The sequence below is a fragment of the Mesocricetus auratus genome, unplaced genomic scaffold, assembly GCF_017639785.1.
Source record: "Mesocricetus auratus isolate SY011 unplaced genomic scaffold, BCM_Maur_2.0 Super-Scaffold_4256, whole genome shotgun sequence".
In the NCBI taxonomy this organism is placed as follows: domain Eukaryota; kingdom Metazoa; phylum Chordata; class Mammalia; order Rodentia; family Cricetidae; genus Mesocricetus; species Mesocricetus auratus.
In genome coordinates this window covers 94,150,933-94,172,388 of record NW_024429182.1, presented here as the reverse complement: position 1 = coordinate 94,172,388, position 21,456 = coordinate 94,150,933, and the positions used below count along the sequence as shown (strand labels likewise).

General features: G+C 41.3%; 2 protein-coding genes across 5 annotated transcripts in view; one reads left to right on the top strand and one right to left on the bottom strand.

Annotated features, from left to right (window-relative positions):
- The first annotated feature begins 886 nt into the window (after positions 1-886).
- Positions 887-12,632, top strand: LOC101823352 (tripartite motif-containing protein 30A-like). Of its 3 annotated transcripts, none has more exons than XM_040757175.1 (8): positions 887-1,062; positions 3,485-3,959; positions 4,863-4,958; positions 5,583-5,813; positions 9,065-9,087; positions 10,631-10,731; positions 11,006-11,032; positions 11,280-12,632. In XM_040757175.1, the coding sequence occupies exons 2-8, from the start codon at positions 3,540-3,542 to the stop codon at positions 11,984-11,986; spliced, it is 1,605 nt and encodes a 534-aa protein (XP_040613109.1). In that variant the 5' UTR covers positions 887-1,062; positions 3,485-3,539; the 3' UTR covers positions 11,987-12,632. The 3 variants fall into 3 exon arrangements, with proteins under 3 accessions (XP_040613109.1, XP_040613112.1, XP_040613118.1); XM_040757178.1 differs by having other exon boundaries at positions 3,456-3,959; XM_040757184.1 differs by lacking the exon at positions 9,065-9,087 and having other exon boundaries at positions 11,280-11,453.
- The window catches only part of LOC121144029 (tripartite motif-containing protein 30A-like), a 45,060-nt gene continuing 30,231 nt past the window's right edge, over positions 6,628-21,456 (bottom strand). The window contains exons 6-8 of one of the 2 annotated variants that reach the window (XM_040757192.1): positions 20,309-20,406; positions 20,009-20,035; positions 18,806-19,864 (exon numbers count right to left, since the gene is read on the bottom strand). In XM_040757192.1, the coding sequence (XP_040613126.1) occupies positions 19,272-19,864; positions 20,009-20,035; positions 20,309-20,406 (718 nt within the window). In that variant the 3' untranslated portion in view covers positions 18,806-19,271. Of the gene's footprint in view, positions 8,404-18,805; positions 19,865-20,008; positions 20,036-20,308; positions 20,407-21,456 lie in introns of those variants that run through there. The other variant, XM_040757197.1, reaches the window with a different exon arrangement.

The following is a 21,456-nucleotide window of genomic DNA, read 5'->3' as shown; positions in this document are numbered from 1 at the left end:
TTATGATTAGTTTGTTGAAATGAAACTTCTTTAACAGAACAACCCCAGTCAATCCTTGAATTAAAACAAAAAGTTGAAAAAGTCCTGTATGTCCCTTATCATTTCTTTATTTGAGAAGTTCTGAGCTACACTCCGGGGCTACAGCTGTACCCACTCCTAGTAATTCTGTAGATGCAAAGTGGAAAGGCCAGGCTTTTGCCAAAAGTTTTTAGAGATGACTTATAAAATTGACCTTAAATTTGTATCAATAACCTACCCCATATAAATGTAAGTAAACATTTTTATATGCCTTTGCCTTTTTCTTTACTGAATACTAATACCTCATTTATTAACTGTTACCAATTTTTAAATTGACCTTAAATTTGTATCAATAACCTACCCCATATAAATGTAAACATTTTTTATTTTATATGCCTTTGCCTTTTTCTTTACTGAATACTAATACTTCATTTATTAACTGATACCAATTTTTTTAATTTACCCATCTAATCCATCCTCCAACTGAGGGCAAATTCTTAGGTTCCCCTGTTCTTTCCTGACCTTGTGTCAGGCGAAGGCCTAGAGATTTAATCCAATCTACCCTTCAACTGGGCAACAACCTAGCCAATAGCTCAGGTGCAAGAGGAGCCCATGCAGAAGCCTATCTTTGCATCAGGGGCACCTTCCCAGAGAGTTAGTGTCTTTTTTAGGTGATTGTGACATGAGCCTGACAAGACAAGTTCCTGTAGCAAAGAAAAAATGTCCCAAGCTGCTCTGCGAGGGAGAGCTGACTCAAGACTACTCTGACTTCCTCTGATGGAGAATCACAGATAGGGATAGCTCCCCATTGGCTGATATTCTCTAGTTCCTCTTTCTCAGTTCCACCCTTCAAAATCTTAACTTTCATTTCTCTCTTGGCTCACCAGAGATCACACTTAGTGAGGAAACCCTCAGGACACTTGCTGTGGCCTCCAGTCTCTCCTCTCCACACAGTCAGGATCGCTTGGTTGTCATGTGAAGATGTGACAGCAATTGTGGAGGGCAGAGTTTGGAGGAATTTAAAAGAAAACGCTCTTCCTTCTGGTGAGTTAAATTTGAAACTGAGAAGGGGCAGGGAAAGAGGGACTGCTGGCTTTCTGCTGAGTGCTCTTGGGATGAGGAATCAGACAGAAAAGGTGACCTTGAGAAAAGACAGGTTTCAAAGTCCTGAGAGGTCCAGTTATTTCTCAAGATGGAATCCACTCTCTTCTTTCTTAATGCTTAATTTTGGGCTGTACCAAAAATCCCCTGGTGCAATAGAGACACTGCAGTTCCCCTCACTGAAGGAGTAAAGTCTGAAGAATGGTATTTGAAAACAGAGTTTAAATTTCTCTGGGGGATGGTGATTTACCCATGATTCTATGGGTTTTTGTCCTTTGCTTCTGTCTCTGTTATTCGAAATCCCAATCTTTCTACACCAATACTTTGAAGTTTCATCCTGAAAGAAGCAGTTTCACTTACAACTTGATATGCCATGGCTGGTTGATACCCATAGGAGTTCTTTTCTGAAGAGAACTAGAGGAGAAGCTGATGCCGGTGGGAGAGGAGAAGCTGGGGGTAGGACTTGGAGGAGAGGAGGGAGGGGAAGTGGTAGTGAGGATGCAAAAAACAAAAAAAAAAAACAAGCAAAAAATAAACAAATGAATAAATACAAAAAAACAAGAGTTTTTCATGTTATAAACTTCAAAATTACCAAGAAAAGACCACAGACACAACAGAAAATGTTGTTAAATGAGTTTATTAATTACTGCTAGTAGGTCAACAACAGTCTTAAAAAGAAGTCAAAGGCTTGTCACACAGAAGAAGCTGAGGGAAGGATTTTTTAGGTAGGTAACACAATTGTCTCCTTTGGGTGCAATGTGTATCTGAGTGAGAAAATGCTTATACTCCTCTCAGCTGTGAAGATCTCTTTCACTTCCTGCTACACAGAAGTAAGCAGGTTCATAAAATCCAGAGGAAGCAGTTAATTATCTCATAGCACTTTTACAATTTGGACAATGATAGCAAAGAGTGAGAGTTGCCAGGAGCTTCTCTTTTAGGCATTTAGAATGGGTGTCTAACAAAAAATGGAGTTTTCCATCATCACATATGACAATCACAAAAGATGCAAGCTGTCTATAGGCATATTGTTTGAAACTAACAAACCTAGCTATCGTTTCTTGGTGTCTCTTTTAAAAGAGATTTATTTGCTAGAATGGGGGAACATTTTAAGGATTGCATAGCAACCTAGTGTAACTGAAAACTTTCTAAAATATATTAAGGCACTCCTAATGAGATCTCTTACTAATGGGGATATGGCGTCTCATCAGACAATCTCTTGTCACCAAACAAGGCTTCCAGAGGTGAGACTTGGTTGCATTCAATTGAGTTGTTGGCCAAGGGGATCAACATGGGAAATTTCCAAACAACCCAGGCTGTTGATAAGACAAAGGGTTGCCCTCTAGAAACTGACAGTGGAATCTCATTGCATAGGACAACAGCCACAGAATTCATTGACAATGAAGAAGTTAAGCTGGTACCTAGATGGAGCCTTCACCCTACATTCTAGTTTCTTTGGTGCAGGAAGGTTCTCTGCAGGCTACCAAAAGAAAAGGAAATACCAACCAAGTCACACAGCCTTTACCTACAGTCTGACCTTCCTGCACACTATGGTAGGACAATGGTGACACAGAACTTGTAGCAGTTGCTAACCAATGTCAGATTTGACCTAAGGCCCACTAGGGAAAGAGCCCATATCCAGAAACCAAGGGTAAAAATCAAACACTATTGGCCTAAGAAGATAAAAAAGAAAAACACAAAAGCAAGCGAACAGAGTTTCATTTTGTTTTGAGTTGTGCAATTGTGGGTCCCCCTGCATGTATACACATATGAAAAGATGGTTACAATGGTCACAGCTGATGGATTTCCTGAAGCTAGAGTCACAGGCACCAGTGAGCTGCTTCATGTGGGTGTCAGAAACTGAACTAAGATTTTCTGCAAGGAACAATAAGCACTCTTAAACAATAAAAGAAATCATTGCCTATTTGTGTCAGGATTTGGGACTGTGTGCACTCCAAGTTAGCACTAAGCTTTCTGGTAAGAAACTGTAAGGAGAGGATCAGAGAGAGTCACAGGGACCACCGACTGGTGATGATGGAGGAAGTACAGCAGTGGAGACATGAATAGTATGATACTTTTAACACTAAAGATGTGATGTAGTCCTGAGAAAAAAAGGGAAGGATAGAAGGTAGAAGAAACACTTCCTTTCTGCATTTCAGTAAAAGAAAATAACAATCCTTCATCTGAAATTTGTCATTTGGGATGTAGAGGACTTAAAAGTATGACAAAATGTTCCTTTTGCCATGTCCCTAAGATTCTTTCCTTTGTTCTTTTCCCTTATCATGGAGATCCTTACTTGATTTCTGCACATAATTCATGCTGATTTTCCCATCGTTCAGGTACGCTTTGTATCATCCCAATAACACAGGTACCTGAGCAGAGTGTCAGGAGTCAGGACAGACAGACCCAGGGTCACAGCAGCAATGGCTTCATCAGTCCTGGTGATGATCAAGGAGGAGGTGACCTGTCCTGTCTGCCTTGACCTCATGGTGGAACCTGTGAGTGCCGATTGTGACCACAGCTTCTGCAGAGCCTGCATCACACTGAACTATGAGTCCAGCAAGGGCAAAGAAGGGGAGGGCATCTGCCCTGTGTGCCAAGTTACTTACCTGTTTGAAAATCTGAGGTCTAATCGACATGTGGCCAACATAGTGGAGAGGCTCAAGGAGTTCAAATCCAGCCCAGAGGAGGAGCAGAAGGTCAATGTCTGTGCACAACATGGAGAGAAACTCCAACTCTTCTGTGAGAAGGACATGGTGGCCATCTGCTGGCTTTGTGAGAGATCTCAGGATCACCGTGGTCACCAAACAGCTCTCATTGAAGAGGTGGCCCACAAGTACAAGGTAAAAAGTGGGAGGGGTGGTACACAGAGCACAAGAAAGTAACAGTTGGAAAATCTCCAGTTGGTGTGACAAGACAATTACTGGAATGTCATAGACTCGAGGTTTGATATATCATTACATCCTTTCTTACCTTTAGAATTCTAAAAAAACATGATGATTTATTCCACTTAATAGTATGAGAATCAGCCTGGAGTACAAATACTAGGACAGAAAAAAATTATTGAGGAACTGTTCTTGCGACGTTGAGTCAATGACAAAGAAAAGTCAAGAGCAGAACTGGCAATTTATTCTATATTTATGTTCTTTTAATGTTTATATCAGATTCATTCACACCTAAAATCCAGTCTAGTGACCATCAACAATGAAGTGAGTAAAGGAATGAAGAGCAGTAAAGAGAATATGTGTGTGGCCAGTGTGGTAGTGAATGACTCAGACCCACAACTCTGGCAGCTAGCGTGGTTGACAGTATCTGGGTCTACACGTGAATTCCAGTCCACCCAGGACTACATAGTAAGACCCAGTTTCAAAAAAAAAAAACAACCAAAAACAATGTAGAGGTGGCATGTGATGTATGTATGTACTTATATGAATAACCAGAAAAGATAACAAAATTATCACAGTTTTCTGATGCCAGAATGAAAAGAACAAGTTTGTGCTACATGGGTTGATTGACTAAGAGAGATTTCTGTGTCTCTCTGGGGCTTGTGGTGTATAAATACAAGAAATGATTGAGGTGGAGACTGCATATTTACCTACTCTATGTGCATAAATCCAGGCACAAGTTTTTAAAAACAGAACAATCTTAGACTTCCTGTCTTTCCACAAAGGTTTCTTGGCCTTTGGTTAGGATCAGCAGTCCTACTAAACACGCAACTTAATTCTGCTACAATTCCTGTCTCACAGGAGAAGCTACAAGCAGTTCTGAAAACTCAGATGGCAAATGAGAAAACATGTGATGAATCGAAAGATTATCTTCAAAAGGAAATAACTTATTGGGTGGTAAGTAAGGACCCTTCCTGAGGGAGTTAACCTGATGCCTGGGATGGACCTGGGCAAGAACCTCCCTGTCTCTTCATTCTCTGGTAGTTGATGAGGTCAAGAGGCCTTGATTAGTTCTGTCTAACTGTTCCCTTAGAGCTGGGCTATACGAAGAAGGCATCACAACTGAGCATAGCTATGTGATGAGCAGACACCATAGAGGGTCCTGGTGAGAATGGGCACTGAGTGCTGGGTCTCACCTCTGTGGTGTTTTCTGGAACTATGACTGTTGGGAAGATCTTAGGAACAGTCACAAGTCTATTCTTGGGATTAGCTTATCAGAGGGGTTAAGAGGTAGCATGAGGAGTATTGCAGGCAGGAATAAAGTCTAGGGCAGCTGTGTGAAAACTGAGCCGCACCCAGGCACCCCACTTTGGCTCAGGTCACCTTGGTAAAGGTGACCTAAGATCTTTGTTTTGAATGTCATTAGCAGACACTGAAAGGAGAGACGAGACATACTTCAGTAGGCTCCTTCCTTTCCCAAGCTCAGTTCCCTGTGAGAAGTCATCATCACAACAGTGGTTTTCTGTCTTCCTGTCCCATCAGGACAGTCTGAATTCCTCCCCCACTTTCTTATCCCTCAAGAACCAAATTCAGAGTGAAGAAGAAAATGTTCAGATGAAGTTTAAAGGACTGCGGGAATTCCTGGACTCCAAGGAGGAGAATGAGCTGCAGAAGCTGATGCAGGAGAAGGAAGGCATCATGAACAGCCTGGCAGAGTCTCAAACTGAGCTGGAGAAGCAGAGGGAGGCAGTGAGAGACCTCATCTCAGATGTGGAGCATAAGTTGCAGTGCTCAGCCTTTGAAATGCTGCAGGTAAGACCGCAGGAGGTCCCAGCATCTGAGAGTCAGGAGACCTGGAAGCCATTGCCCTCCCTCTGTGCTGCTGTGATCTTCCTGGTGATGACAACAGGGCTCTCTGTGCCCTCCCTGAACTCTTTCCTGAGCCAGTTTCAGAGGCTGTGGAATCATTGCATGCATGGATGTCAAGGGGAAATTGCATTTTTTTTTTTTTTTTTTTTTGGTTTTTCGAGACAGGGTTTCTCTGTGGCTTTGGAGGCTGTCCTGGAACTCACTTTGTAGACCAGGCTGGCCTCGAACTCACAGAGACCTGCCTGCCTCTGCCTCCCAAGTGCTGGGATTAAAGGCATGCACCACCAACGCCCGGCGGAAATTGCATTTTTAACTTATGAAGTACAGAACAGAAGCTGAGACATGTACAGACCTGTTCCCTAATGTGTAGTTACTAGCCTGCTGTAATGCTGAGCATGTGTGAAGTGCAGTTTCAACTGTCATGAGTCATTCCACCTCAATTTGAAATTAGTAGAAATTGTTTCTCCCTTTGGATATTTGGGGACTTTCACCCCCACTCCCTCTGATTCCAGTTGTGTGGTAGTAGGAGAGGAGTTACTATGCCAGATCTCAGAAAGTTTTCCCTGCCTCTCTTTGAGTTTCTGAGATGAAAGGTGTCTTCTTTATCCTTACAGGTCTAAAGCTTGTATTTTATTTTATCTACATCACATTTTTAAAAGACTCAAAACAAAAGCATATTCTGGTGGTGAATATTCTGTAGGAATTTGTTTCTTTTATATTAATTGTCAATGTTATAGACCATGGTAGCTCTAGGAACTTTTCAAACTGCATTAATTTATTGGCTTCCATTTTGTTGTTTTAATTATTATTGAGAACACTCATTCGTCATGTATATTTGATGGAATTATAGATACAGACTAACCTAAGCTAGTTCATGTAGATACTAACTACAGCCATCATACTCTACAAGCATGAAATTATATCTCGTGACCAAAGAATCTGCCCACCATTCTCTGTCTCCAGCCCCTGATATCACACATTCAAATCTTTGGGAGATCAATTTTTGTACATGAGACATATTTAAACAGTAACACTTAAGGTTGTTGTTTTCTGTGCCCAGCTGGTTTAGTATAACATAAATTCTCTGAGTATAGCCAAGATGCCACAAACGGCAATAATTTTTGCTTTGAATATCTAATATTTTAACATATATGCTTATCATATCATTTTTATCCATTCCTCTGTTGATTAGTTCTCCTGTTGTCTCTATTTAATACATTATGATAAGGACGCAGTGGACATAGTCATGCACCTCTCTATGAGGACAAGTTTGAGCATCAGAATTCACCTATAACTTGAATGATCAGTGCTCCCCAGAATTCTTTTTCCTTTGGGATCTACTGTTGCTTATTCATGTTATAAAAAATAAATCAGTGTGTAGCCAAGTATCTACTGCCTGTGATCCCCGGGCTTGAGAGCTTCTCATACTAAGAAACAAATATATGAGAAGTACATAACAATGAAAATGATGCATAAGCTTCCCAACTTACAGCCAGGTGTGCTGGCTCACTCCTTTAATCCCAGCACTTGGAGTGCAGAAGTAAATGAATATACATTGGTTCAAAGCTAGCCTTGTCTGTAAGTGATTTCCAGGCCAACAGAGTTACATAGTGGAATCCCCAACTGGCCAAGGTAGAGAGTATAAGAGACTACAAAACATCCAGGCTTAAATGGAATTTATATAACCCATCTCTAATTTGAAGGCCTAGGGATCATTGCAGAAGATAGGGAAGAAAAAAGAAGTGTAGGAGCCATTGATGATGAAGGGCTACAAAGAAAACAGTGTCTTCTGGACACAGCTTAGCAGCAGCACATTTAAACTAATACTGGTTGTGACACCAAACCCAAGAACTGTGCAAGCCTAAACCACACTAAATTCCACTATGGAAAATGAACTTTCTTAGGAAGTACAACCACCCCCAAGGGGCTCCTGGTAATTGTTAGCTGTAAGGAGAAAGGTCACATTTCTTAAGAATGTAACTTTAGTTAAATCCTATGGAATCCAAACTTCAGAGAACATTTGTATAGTGTTAGGTCTCAAACCCAGGACAAATGGCTAACTGACATGGCTATTTAACATACCAAAGTGGATCTGGTGGGTCAATCTTATATCTATCCCATATAACAGAGCCAAGTTAATATTGGAAAACAGAAAAAGAATATTTACTAATGTGGCCACATTTGGAAGATGAGAAAAGAAATTTTAAGAACCCCTTCTGTCCATCTTCAGTTTCCCTAAGAGACTTCAAAGTTTAAATAGAGAACAAAATAAATACACATCTCAGCAGTCCAGTTCAAGGTGTGGTCCTGTCCATCATTTTCCCATAGTTACCTGGGTTACAGACTTGTGGTGGTCTGGCAAGTAATTAACACTGCTTGAAACCTTTAGGTGGCCAGCTCTCCCTCAGGCTAGAGTTGTTTTCCATTTCCCAGTGTGAGATTCCTGGAGAAATTACCATTTGTGATGGGATCTTTGTTTCAAAGGTTTGTCAAATTAAGAGACACACATTGCTCTTTACATTAACTTCTTTTCCTGAAAGGCAAATTAAAGACAGATGAAAAAGAGAAAGAGAGATATGGTTAGTTCATTTTAAGTATTAGGCAATCTAAGTTTTGGTCCTTGTGGCTTCTTCATTACTAAATTTTAAATTGTGTCTATATGTCTAAAATACTTTAGAAATCATCTTCTCACCAGGGGCTGGTGGCCCATGTCTTTAACCCCACCACTCAGAAAGCAGAGGTAGGCATTCCCTGTGAGTTCTAGGCCAGCCTGGCCTACACAATAGGCTCCAAAGCTACACAGAGAAACCCTGTGGAGGGGGGGGGGAGTTAAAGGGAGGGAGGAAGGGAAATAAATCAGCTTGTCAGACATGTTAGTTGCAAGTAAGGTAATGGATAGCTAACATGGAGCAAGTGAAAAGTCCTGTGTTTATGAGTTTAGTTGTAAATACAGCAAAACCTGTGGAAGCTTTCATACTACTGTGTATTCATCTTTGGTCTCCAAAATAGTCTATTAGGTTATATGTAAGTCAAATAAAGAGCCATGCATCATATTTATGCCATCTCTTAGAGAACTGGGGGAGACTGGCTTGATTTCCTTTTAACTTTGTTTCTGTGGCCTGTGAAGACTGTTCCCAGTATGTGTAAGAACATGAGGAACATGTTACTAACTGTGTTTTCTCCCTCCTCCCTAGGGTGTGAATTCTGTCCTAACAAGGTATGTGTGGGCTGACAGGGAAAATTAGCCCTGTTGTGTGGTGAGAATGATTTAGTGTCCAGCTAGAATAAAAGTGTCAAGGGTTTGGGGGATTAGGCAAATGTTATTCTGAGGGGGATCCCCATAAATTCAATGCTGTGTTAGCCACATAGGGGTTTAATTTTCCTCTCTGCACTGCTGGCCTTTTTTTCAGCATCTAATGAAATGATCATGTGATTTTTTTCTTTCAATTCTTTTTTCTTTTTTTTTCAATTTTTTTTATATGGTGGATCACATTGATGGACTTTTATATGTTGAACCATCCCTCCATTTCTGGGATGAAGTTCAGGTGTCAGGGTCTGTCTGTTTTGTAACTACTGAGAACAGATTGATTCTCTTTTAGGGGACTGGGTAATGGGAAATCCAGAGTTAGGCTCAGCAGTGGGATGAGGCAAATGGAGTCACAGGGGCTTTCAGACTCCTGTGGTTCCCTCATTCTATTCACGCTGTGTGCTTGTGTCTGGCTCTGTGTGCAGTTAACAAGACTTGATTCATAGATTCATCCTAGCTAGGCTGTGTCTTCCTTGGCTGCAATGTTCACAGAATTGCACATTGGGAAAATTCCTGGGGATCTGTGTGTTTCTCGTGGGAAGGGAGAGATCCAGAGTTCCTTTGTGGTTGTATTTAGTTTTTTCACAAACAGACTTGAGTCTGTGGGCCCAGCTGCTCCACATGAGTCACATACTTCAGAAGACTGGAAAGCTGTGCCCTTGTATGTGAAGAGTCACACCCAGGCTGCCGGCATCAGGCTCCTTCTGAACATGTTATCATTAATTTGGTTCTCCGTCTTTGCCAAAATTGTCATCTTAAAAAAGAGCTTAATGATTCAGAAGCTGGCAAAAGTGTCCATATTGACAAAAGTGTTTGAAATCTTGACTTTCTCCAGATGGTTTTCTCACAGTCCATGACTCTATTACCCAGGAACAGCTTCTGCACCCGACTTTACACTGCCCTTGAAAAATATACATTTTTTTCTTCCTTCCTTCCTTCTTTCCTTCCTTCCTCCCTCTCCCCCTTCTGTCTGTTTATCTGTCTATTTTGTTTTTTTCAGAAAGTGTCACTGTGTGTATCCTTGACTGGTCTGGAACTCACTCTGTAGACAAAGCTGCATTTTGACTACAGGATAAAGGCTTGTGAATCCACGTCCAGTCCACACATTAATATTTTGCTGTCTTAGGTTAATTTGTTTTAAAATTTGCTACTTCATCATTTCATAAGTGTTCTAGCAGGGAAACAGGGAGAGTGTGGAACAGGTTGTTAGACTGCATAAGAAACTCAGCTCCGAGTAGTAAGACTTTCCCAAAATCACACAGCAAGTATGTGGGTAGGGGTTGAGTGTATCTCTCATGTCTCCAGAGGTAGTAGCTTATCCTTGCATTCCCTTTTCGGAATTGTCTGGAGAGCTCCAGGACATCTATAGTTAGAATGACAGGGACTGATGGGGAGTCAATGGTGGTCAAAGGTCACACTGTCTGAGATGTGGAGGTCAATCTTTTGTCCCTAGGAGTCATACCTTCAGACTGAAACTACCCAAAATGGTCCCAAGAAAACAGAGAAGGATCTTCCGAGCTCCAGATGTGAAAGGCATGCTGCAAGTGTTTCAAGGTGAGAGCAGCTGCATTCTGTGGGTAACTGGGGGATTCCAGCTGGGGCTGGAGCTACACTCTCTGGGAGGACAGTGATGCTTCTGCACATGGGTAGAGGGACTCAGAAGAGCAGATAAAGTGTCCCAGAAATATCACCATATTTAATGGGAAATCATCATCCATCCAATCCTATATCACAATTTGCAATCCTTCCCATATTCTGCAGAGGATATTGACTTTAGTGTTTTGATTCCTTTGTTTGCATTTAATGCTATGAATTTTAATCATTTCAGGGCTCATGGATGTCCAACTCTACTGGGGTAAGGAGAAATCACAGCACTATATGCCACTCTCTTCTTAGTGCCTTTCAGAATTTGTTTCTCTACTAACCCTCATGTGATCCATGTTACTTCTCCCAATATACACAGCAATCTGCATCTTTTTTATTTAAACACAGCTCCTCCAAGTTCCCTCTCACTTCCTCCTTGGGCTTCTGCTCCTTACATCACAAACAAGACTGTACCTTGCCTCTCGTGTGACTTAACTTCTATGTCTCATTTTCTGCAGTTCATGTGACCCTGCGTCAAGTGCATAATAAAAACATTGTCATTACCTTGGACAAAAGACAAATACAACATCGAAAAGATTTTAGAAGAAATTTGCAAGTTTCTGAGACCTTTGATTTAGGTGTCCTTGGATATCCAGCTATGCAGTCAGGGAAACATTACTGGGAAGTAGACGTGTCTGGGTGTGATGCCTGGCTCCTGGGATTAAATGATGGAAGACGTGCTCAACCCCAACTTCATTCAATGAATAAAAAGGGCATCAAAGTCAAACAGAATTCTGGTATTAAACAACATGTAAATTATCAACCTAACTTTGCCGGATACAAATTATGTTTTGATGATAAACAATTTGATTATCTACCTAAATATGAAGTTAAAGATGATTCTGATGTTAAGCAGCATGTAAATTATCAGCCTAAACATGGCTACTGGGTTATAGGTATGACAAAAAGGTCTGTATATAATGCATTTGAGCAGTGTTCAGTTACCTATAACGCCAGTATCTTGGTTCTCTCTCTGACTCATCCTCCCAGTCGTGTTGGAGTTTTCCTAGACAGAGAAGCTTGCACTCTCTCATTTCATGATGTTTCCAACCATGGAGTGCTCATCTATAAATTTTATGAACCCTCCTTTCCTGATGCAGTTTATCCATATTTTAACCCTATGGCATGTTCAGAACCAATGACAGTCTGTGGGCCACCCTCCTAAACTGTCACCCATATCTGTACAGTGCCCCCATGTGTGGTATATTTTATATGTCTGAACTCTGTGTGTTCATCTTAATATTTTTTTCTATCTTGGGGTGCAGGAAGCCATGGAGTTGCTTTGGCCTAGCTGCCTTGAGAAGCATGGGGCATAGATTTTTCAGATTAGTCATTGTTTTCTTTACTTCAAATATTTTCTCTATAGTATCTACATTTACTCTATAGTATCTACATCGAGTAAAATATCATCCATATAATTGTAAACTATAGATTGAGAAAACTGTTCATGGATCATTTCCAATGGTTGTTCTACCAAGTATTGTTTCAGGGTGGGGCTGTTTAAAATCCCTTGAGAGAGTGTCCATGGTTCAAAGTGACTTCCAGTTCCTGAGACACATATGCACTCTCTCAGACAGTAAAGGATTCAGGCAACATTGCATTTCTCTATGATCCCTGAGTAGTCAAGTAACTAGGGAAGCTTGACAGGACAGTTGATCTTAGACATTAATCTTGTATATTCTGTATAGTTTTCAAACTTTGTTGTTTCCCAGCAACTGCAACAATATTGATCCTGGAAATTACCATTGTATCCTGTTTCTGATAAAAGCATAAAATGTCTGATTGCTCTCAATAAAGTTGTCACAGTCTCAGTCTTGCTGTGGTCCATCCAACCTGAACCTGGTTTCATTCCTCAGAGCCAATTCAGGTGACCTTGGCCAGTAAGTAAGCACTGGTAATTACATTTGGCTTTCCTATTTAATAACCTTCACTTCTCATACAAAGAGTATGGATTCTTTTTTCTTCATCCAGTTGCTTGTCTGTTCACAAGACAATAGTAATTCATCATTTCCCACATTCCCAAATAAAATGACTCTTCCTCATTAGGTGAGGTAAAACTTCTCCTGTTCTGTGGTGCCACAGATGGAAGCCAGGGCCTTGTGCATGCTGAGGAGATGCTCTGCCACTAAGCCACTTGTCTCAGCTCTGCTGTGTCATCACAAGCCCATTCCTTCTGTCAATGGCAAAAGATGAAAGAAAGTTCTTGTTTAGCTCCTCTATCAGTTTTGAAAATTCTGTGTAGGAGTCTCTAGCCTAAGAATGAGCCCATACTGGTAGGTCAGTTTAACCACAATGCATGTGCTTCACCAATGTAAGAAGGCAACATCTCCAATGGTACCCACTGAGACTGTGTGTTAAGAGTACCTGGGTTCTAATCCTAACACTCAAAATAGCAGTGTAAACCTGAATAACATCTGTGGGGACACCAGACCTTGAGCAGAAACCCACTTCCCCTTCGGCCTGGGAGCAGGCATCTATGTAATGTTTACTGAAAACAATTCAGTGCTTTAAAGCTTGATAGGGCTCAGATAAGGGCTGGCTCACTGAAATACCATGCCTTTCACACCTCCTACGGCTAGATGCCTCTTCCTGTTTCCCTGTGGTGTCTCCCAGATTCTGGGGCCGGAGATTAGACCACCAGCCAGGAGGAAAGAATGGTATGTAGATAAATGGCAGAAGTCCTTAAAAAGGGAAGCTCCTTTTTCTTAGACAGACTTCTCCAGAGACTTCTCCTGAGACTTCTCTCTCCTAAGCGGACTGGGGTCTCCTCCTAAGCTGACTTGGGAAGGATAAAGTTTTCTTAAAGCAACCGACCAGTCTCTGTGTCATCTATCCCGACCACCTCGCTACATTCTCGGATGCAGGCCGCACAGCAGGTGCGACAATTGGAGGTCCCACCGAGATCATGAAAGCGAGGTAAGTGAGCCGGTTCATCTCTTTTTCTGGCCAGGGGCAGATTGGGGAAAAAAGAAAAGAAACCATGGGAAATAGTTCTGGGAAGCTTGAATTACAGTATCAAGTTAAAAAGTTACTTGAAGGACATGGGACTACAGTAAAGCCTAAAACCTTGGAAGGCTTTTTAAAATGGATTGAACTTGCCAGTCCATGGTTCATTACTGGGGGAGGCTTAAATGTCCCAGATTGGAAGGATGTTCGTTATGATCTTTAGAGTCGGGTGTTGGTGGCATATGCCTTTAATCCCAACACTCGAGAGACAGAGGTAGGTAGGATGGAGGCCATCCTTGTATATAGAGCAAGTTCCAGGACAGCCTCCAAAAGGATAGAGAGAAACCCAGTCAAAAAAAAAAAAAAAAAAGGAGGGTAAAATAAGAAATCTCCAGTCTTTCACCTGATCCACTGAGGTCAGGAAAGTAAAGAAAAACTGAGAGATTTAAAAGACTGGCCAACAAGTAAGGCTATAAGGATGTTTTAAAAAGGGGGTACCAAGCTAGGGGTACCAGATTAAATGTCTAGGCCTTTGCCTGACAAAGGTCAAAAAAGAAAAGCGAAACCTAAGAAGTTGCCCTCAGTTGGAGGGTGGATTGGAAAATCATCCTCAATGGGAGGATGGATTAAAGATAGATAAATTTTAAAAAATTAGTAAAGTTAATAAATAAGGCCAGTCTTTCACCTGATCCACTGAGGTCAGGAAAGTAACGGAAAACTCAGAGATCTAAAAGGATAGCCAACAAGTAAGGCTATAAGTATGTATTAAAAAGGGGGTACCAAGCTAGGGGTACAAGATTAAATGTCTAGGTCCTTGCCTGACAAAGGTCAGGAAGGAAAGGGAACCTAAGAGATCACCCTCAGTTGAAGGGTGGATTGGATTAAATGTATAGGCCCTCACCTAACAAAGGTCAGGAAAAAAAGGGAACCTAAGATAAGAAGTTGCCCTCAGTTGGAGGGTAGATTGGAGGATCATCCTCAATGGGAAGATAGATTAAAGATGGGTAAATTAAATAAATTGGTAACAGTTAATAAATGAGGTATTAGTATTCAGTAAAGAAAAAGACAAAGGTATATAAAATAAAAATGTTTGGTTATATTTATATGGGGTAGGTTGTCGCACCTGCTGTGCGGCCTGCATCCAAGAATGTAGCGAGGTGGTCGGGATAGATGACACAGAGACCGGTTGCTTTAAGAAAACTTTATATTTCCCAAGTCAGCTTAGGAGGAGACCCCAGTCCGCTTAGGAGAGCTCTCAGGCGAAATCTCAGGAGAAGTCTCTGGCGAAATCTCTGGAGAAGTCTCCCCAAGAAAAAGGGCTTCCCTTTTTAAGGACTTTTGCCATCCATTTACATACCATTCTTTCCACTTCTCACCCTCCTGGCTGGTGGTTTAATCTCCGGCCCCAGAATCTGGGAGACACCACAGGGGGCAGGAAGAGGCATCTAGCCATAGAGGTGTGGAAGGCATGGTATTTCAGTGAGCCAGCCCTTATCTGAGCCCTATCAAGCTTTAAAGCACTGAATTGTTTTCAGTAAACATTACATAGATGCCTGCTCCCAGGCCGAAGGGGAAGTGGGTTTCTGCTCAAGGTCTGGTGTCCCCACAGTAGGTTATTGAATTTTGTGAGTCATCTCTAAAAACTTTTGGCAAAAGCCTGGCCTTTCCACTTTGCATCTACAGAATTACTAGGAGTGGGTATGGCTGTAGCCCCTGAGTGTAGCTCAAAACTTCTCTAATGAAGAAATGACGAGGGACATACAGGACTTTTTCAACCTTTTGTTTTAATTCAAAGATTGACTGGAGTTGTTCTGTTAAAGAAGTTTCAGTTCAACAAACTAATCATAACCTAGGCAAGGAGAGATATGTATGCATGGTCTGTGTGTATGGACGTGGCCATGTCAGTATGTATGAAGTGTGAAATGTAAATGCGTGAATGTTGACAAAAGCAACTGTTCTAATTGCCTTGGATATGATTAAAGGGATACTTAAATCCCTTCAAACAGTTAAAAACTACCTAAATCGATTTAGATATAGCCAAAAGAAACATCCAGTCAGTCGGTTAATATTTTAACAAAAAATTCAAGTTAAGCCCTCAGAGCCAGTCAGAGAGAGAGAGAGAGAGAGAGAGAGAGAGAGAGAGAGAGAGAGAGAGAGAGAGAGAGAGAGAGAGGTTTTTTCAGGGAACTGTCCTGCAGCTTTGGCAGGCCCCCACCCCCAAAGGTGTCTGTGTAGATGCAAATTAGGCCTTGTCAGCTCAGATGCAAATGAGGCCTTGTCAGCTAGTGAGAGCTACAGGTTAGAAAAAAAAAGGACTATTTGGGACATAGTATAGTTTACAATCCTTAAATGATTCTCAAAGGTACTTAATGGTTATGTCCCTTTTAAAGGACATCTACTAATACTTTAAATAGTGATCCCAATTCACCTAGATAGTTGACTAGGAGGGTAGACAAATCCTTCTACTGTTATGGTCCAACTTCAACAGTTCAAACAAAATTTAAAAATAAAAGGGAGTAATGTCCCCAGTCTCCACATGATTCATTAAATAATACACTGGCCACGCTGTCATTGAGCAGTGCTACAAATGTGTGCGATTCTAACTGTGCACAATAAACACTGGCATTTGTTTCAAACAGAGGGAAGGATTTACAATGAAACACAGTTATAGAAGAAATATTAATCAAAAGGAAAAATTGGAAAGCTATGAACCTAGAAAATTTTTTCTCATGAATGAATTTATAATTTGCTAAAAGTAAAAACACCTGTGGTTTTATAATTCAAATATTCTAATTTTTAAGCAATTTATTTATTTCTTATTTTACTTGCATTGATTTTTTTTTTCTGCATGAATGTCTGTGTGACAGAGAGCCAGATCTTGGAGTTACAGACAGTTAGATACCATGTGGGTGCTGGAAATTGAACTTAGGACCATTGGAAAGCAAGCAGTCAGTGCTATACAGTGCTATAAACTGATAAGCCGTCTCTCTAACCAGGGCATTCTAATTCTTAAACAAAGCATGGTGACATTCGTGAGTGGCTGTGGTAAACTGTGCAGGCATGTAATGCTAGAATCTCCTATCTATGCACTGCCCTGTAACTGCCTTTCTACTGTCATAGATAGAGACATGATGGAGCTTTACTCAAAATGAGTCCTCTGTATATGCTTTCCAGGTGCCACACTAACCTAAACGAATATTCATGAAATACTATGTCATATATCTGCCTCCTGTCTGGAATCAGAGGCCCTGGCTGCAGTATTCTGTGGTGAAGCTGCCCCACTCCCATCATAAAAAGTGTAAGAGTCTAGGTCTTCTACCATAGGACAACTGATGCTCTCCAGATATTCCTCTATTCAGTCTTCTCTGGTGCTGGGGCCTGAACCCTCTACCCCATGCGGTGCCCACACTGTCTCTCTGCTTATTTTTGGCAATCTGACTCCAAATGAACTCCTTATTGCCCAGTAATCCCTCACAGTGTGCCTTTTAATCAGTTCCCTCATACAAAACCTGGCACTTTCATCTGTAAAAGCAAAACAAAACAGAGCAGGGTCTGACTCTGTAACTGAGTCTGGCCTCAGATGCACATCAGAGTCCTGTCTCTGGCTCCTGAGTGCTGCGATCACATCAAAACCATCATGCCAGGCTCTAGTACTCAATCTCAATAATCCTTTATTACAGTTACAGCAAGAAGATGGCAAAACAGACACCATACTGGATACCATTTACATGTGTAAGTTCCTAGATATATTCTGTAGTTTACATTTCACAACACAGCACAAGGTAAGTTTATTGGTATCATTGTCATCACTATCATACACTGTAAAATGGAAAATCACATGATTTAATATATTTGATGAGAAACAAGTAGAGCTCCATAAAAATTATCCTCTCAAAAGGTAAAAGTGGAAACCAAAATTTAATCACATATATCTACAACGTTTTAGAGTAGACCTGATGGCAGATTCCAGTACCTAACAGCAAGACATCAGGAAAGTGAAATCTTTGTTCTTCCTAGGTGACCATTTTGCATGGAACATCAGTCTAGGACATCTCCCCAGTAATTAACAGAACAACCATCTAGTGAGTGTGCCATGGATGAATTACATGCATTGAACTTCCTTTTTTTTAAAACTACATAATTCATTTTATATTTGTGTGTGTGTCTAGGCCTGTGTGTACTGCAGCATGTGTGTAAACATAGAGGTTAATCTGTAGCAATTGGCTGCCTCCTTCTACCTTGTCATTTAAGTGACTAAACCCAAGTCACTGGGTTTGGAGGAAAATACTTTTATCCTCAGATCCTTCTATCAGATTTCAACTTCACTTTCTTGTACTGACCTGTAGAATTATGCACTCATCATAGTAAAACTGTAAAAAACAACAATGAAAACCAAACAAACAAGCCTCCCCCCCCCAAAAAAAAGATACACAAAGCATAGGCTTTTGAGGATGTTATTTAGGCTGACCTTGCTATGTGTAGTGGCAGGAGTAGAACCAGGTACTCTGAACACACAGACTTAGTGGGTACCATTGGAGATGTTTCTTCTTAAATTCTGATGAAGCACAAGCATTATGGTTAAACTGTCCTACCACTAAGGGTTCATTCCTAGGTTAGTGATTCCTACAAATAATTTTCAAAACTAACAAATGAGCTGGAGAAGACCTTTCTTTTATCTTTGTCAGTGACAGAAGGAATGGGGTTGTGGAGCCATGGCAGAGCTGAGACGAGTAACTCAGTGACAGAGCACCTCCTCAGCATGCGCAAGGCCCTGGCTTCCTTCTGTGGTACCACAAAACGGGAGGTGGAGGGTAGCAGAGGTGTTACCTCACCTAATGAGGAAGATGATGAGTTACTATTGCCTTGTGAACAGACGAGCAACTGGATGACGGAAAAGAATCCATACTGGTTTGTAGACGTGAAGGTTATTAAATAGAAAGACCAAATGTAAGTGCCAGTGCTTACTTACTGGCCAAGGTCACCTGATATGGCTGCAAGGAATGAAACCAGGCTCAGGTAGGAGGGGCCACAACAAGACTGAAGCTGTGACAATTTTATTGAGAGAAATCAGTCTTTTTACACCTTTATCAGAAACAGAATATAATGGTAATTTTCAGGGTCAATACAGTGGCAGTTGCCAGGAAAACAATGAAGGTTGAAAGTCATACAGGGTACACAAGATTAATGTCTAAGACCAATTGTCCTGACAAGCTCCCATGCTTCCTTGACTACTAAGGAAACATGCAGAGAAACCTAAAATTGCCTGAACACTACACTGCCTGAGGGAGTGCATTGGTCTCTCAGGAACTGGTTGTCACATTGTACCCCAGGAGCCATGGACTCTAACCTGAGAAACCTATGGCACATGCTTCTCAAAGCAGCTAGGCCAAGGCAGCTCCATGCTTCTCTGAAACCAGAGATAGAAAAAGTTATAATGATCCTATAGAGCTCAAGCATATGAAATATACCAGACAAGGGGGCACTGTGCAGATATAGGTGAGGGTTTAGAATGGTGGCCTACAGACTGTCATTGGCTTTGATGATTCCATAGGATTAAAATATGGATAAACTGTATTAGGGAAGGAAGGTTCATAGAATTTATAGATGAGAGCTCCATGGTGGGAAACATCATAAAATGAGAGAGTGCAAGTGTCTCTGTCCAGGAAAACTCCAACACGACTGGGAGGATGAGTCAGAGAGAGGACTAAGACACTGGCATTGTGGGTGACAGAACACTCTACAAAGGCATTATATACGGACCTATTCCTCATCCCTATAACCCAGTAGCCACATTTAGGTTGATAATTTACTTGTTGCTTATCCTGAAAATTATACATGATGCCCCTTTGATTCATTGAGTGTAGTTGGGGTTGAGCTTGTCTTCCATCATTTAATCCCAGGAGCCAGGCGTCACTTGTAGACACGTCCACTTCCCAGTAATGTTTCCCTGACTGCATAGCTGGATATCCAAGAACACCTAATGTAAAGGTCTCAGAAACTTGCAAAGCTCTTCCATAGTTATTTAAATGTTGTATTTGTCTTTTTTCCATATCAATGAGAATGTTGTTATTGTGCATTTGACGTAGGGTCACGTGAACTGCAGAAAAATGAGACATAGTGGTTAAGAGTCACATGAGAGTGTATATTGGCAGAAATAGCATGCAACATCAGTTTTAATGGAGAAATAAACTCTGAAAGGCATAAAGAAGAGAGTGACTTATGGTGCTGTATTTCTCCTTACCCCAGTAGCGTTGCACATCCATGAGCCCTGAAATGATGAAAATTCACAGCATCAAATGCAAGCAAGGGAATCAAAACATTAAATCAATCTCCTCTGCAGAATAGGGGAAGGATTGTAAACTATGATATAGGACAGGATGCATGATGATTTCCCATTAAATATGATGACATCACTGGGGCACACTATTTACTCTTCTGAGTCTCTCTACCTATTTGCATAAACATCACTTTCTTTCTAGATGGTACAGTCCCAGCCACTGATAGCATTCCCCAGTTAACCACAGAATGCAGCTGTTCTCACCTTGAAACTCTTGCAGCATGCCTTTCACATCTGGAGCTCGGAAGATCCTTCTCTGTTTTCTTGGGATCATTGTGGGAGTCACTATTACAGTTAGACTCCTAGGGACAAAAGATTGACCTCCACATCTCAGACAATGTGACTTTTGACCACCACTGTCTCCCCATCACTCCATATCATTCTAATTATAGATGTTCTGGAGCTCTCCCGAGAATTCCAAGAAGGGAAAAAGAGGGTAGACTACTAACTGCAGACTTGTGAGACATATTCTTCATTCCCGGCTCACCACTTACTTGCTGTGTGATGTGGGAAAGTCTTACTCCTCAGCAGCAGAGCTCCTCAATTTACAGGCAAAAACTTGCTCCCCCACTCTCCCTTCTAGCATTCTTATGAAATGATTAATTACTGAGTTTTAAAAGAAATCAATGTGAGGTAGCTAGAAAATGATGTGTCAGTGGGCATGAAGTCACAAGCATTTAATCCCTGTACTTAGGGGATGGATTCAGGCGGATCTCTGAGTTCGAAGTCAGCCTGGTATACTGAGTAAGTATCAGGCAAACCAAGGCTACACAGAGAAACTTTGTGAGAAAAACAAATTAGAGAGAGAGAGACATACAGACAGAAAGCAGAGAGACAGAAAGGAAGAAAGAAAGAAAGGAAGGAAGGAAGGAAGGAAGGAAGGAAGGAAGGAAGGAAGGAAGGAAGAAGAAAGGTGGGTTTTATGGACAGTCTAGAGTAGGTGATTCAGAAGCTGTTCTGGGTAATGAGTCATAGAATGTGATAAAACCGTCTGGAGAAAGCCAAAACTTCAAACACTTTTGTCAATGGACACTCTTTGCCAGCTCCTGAATTTTCAAGTTCTTTTTTAAGATGAAAATTTTGGCAAAGATGGAGCACCAAATTAATTTCAATATGAGCCCCATATGTTCAGAACAAGTCTGATGCTGGCAGCCTGGGTGTGACTCTTTACATACAAAGGCACAGCTTTCCAGTCTTCTAAAGTATGTGGCTTATGTGGAACAACTGTGCCCACAGACTCAAGTCTGTTTTTCAAAAAGCTAAGCACAATCACAAAGGAAGTCTGGATCTCTTCCATCCCACGAGAAACACACAGATCCCCAGGAATTTTCCCAGTGTGCAATTCTGTGAAC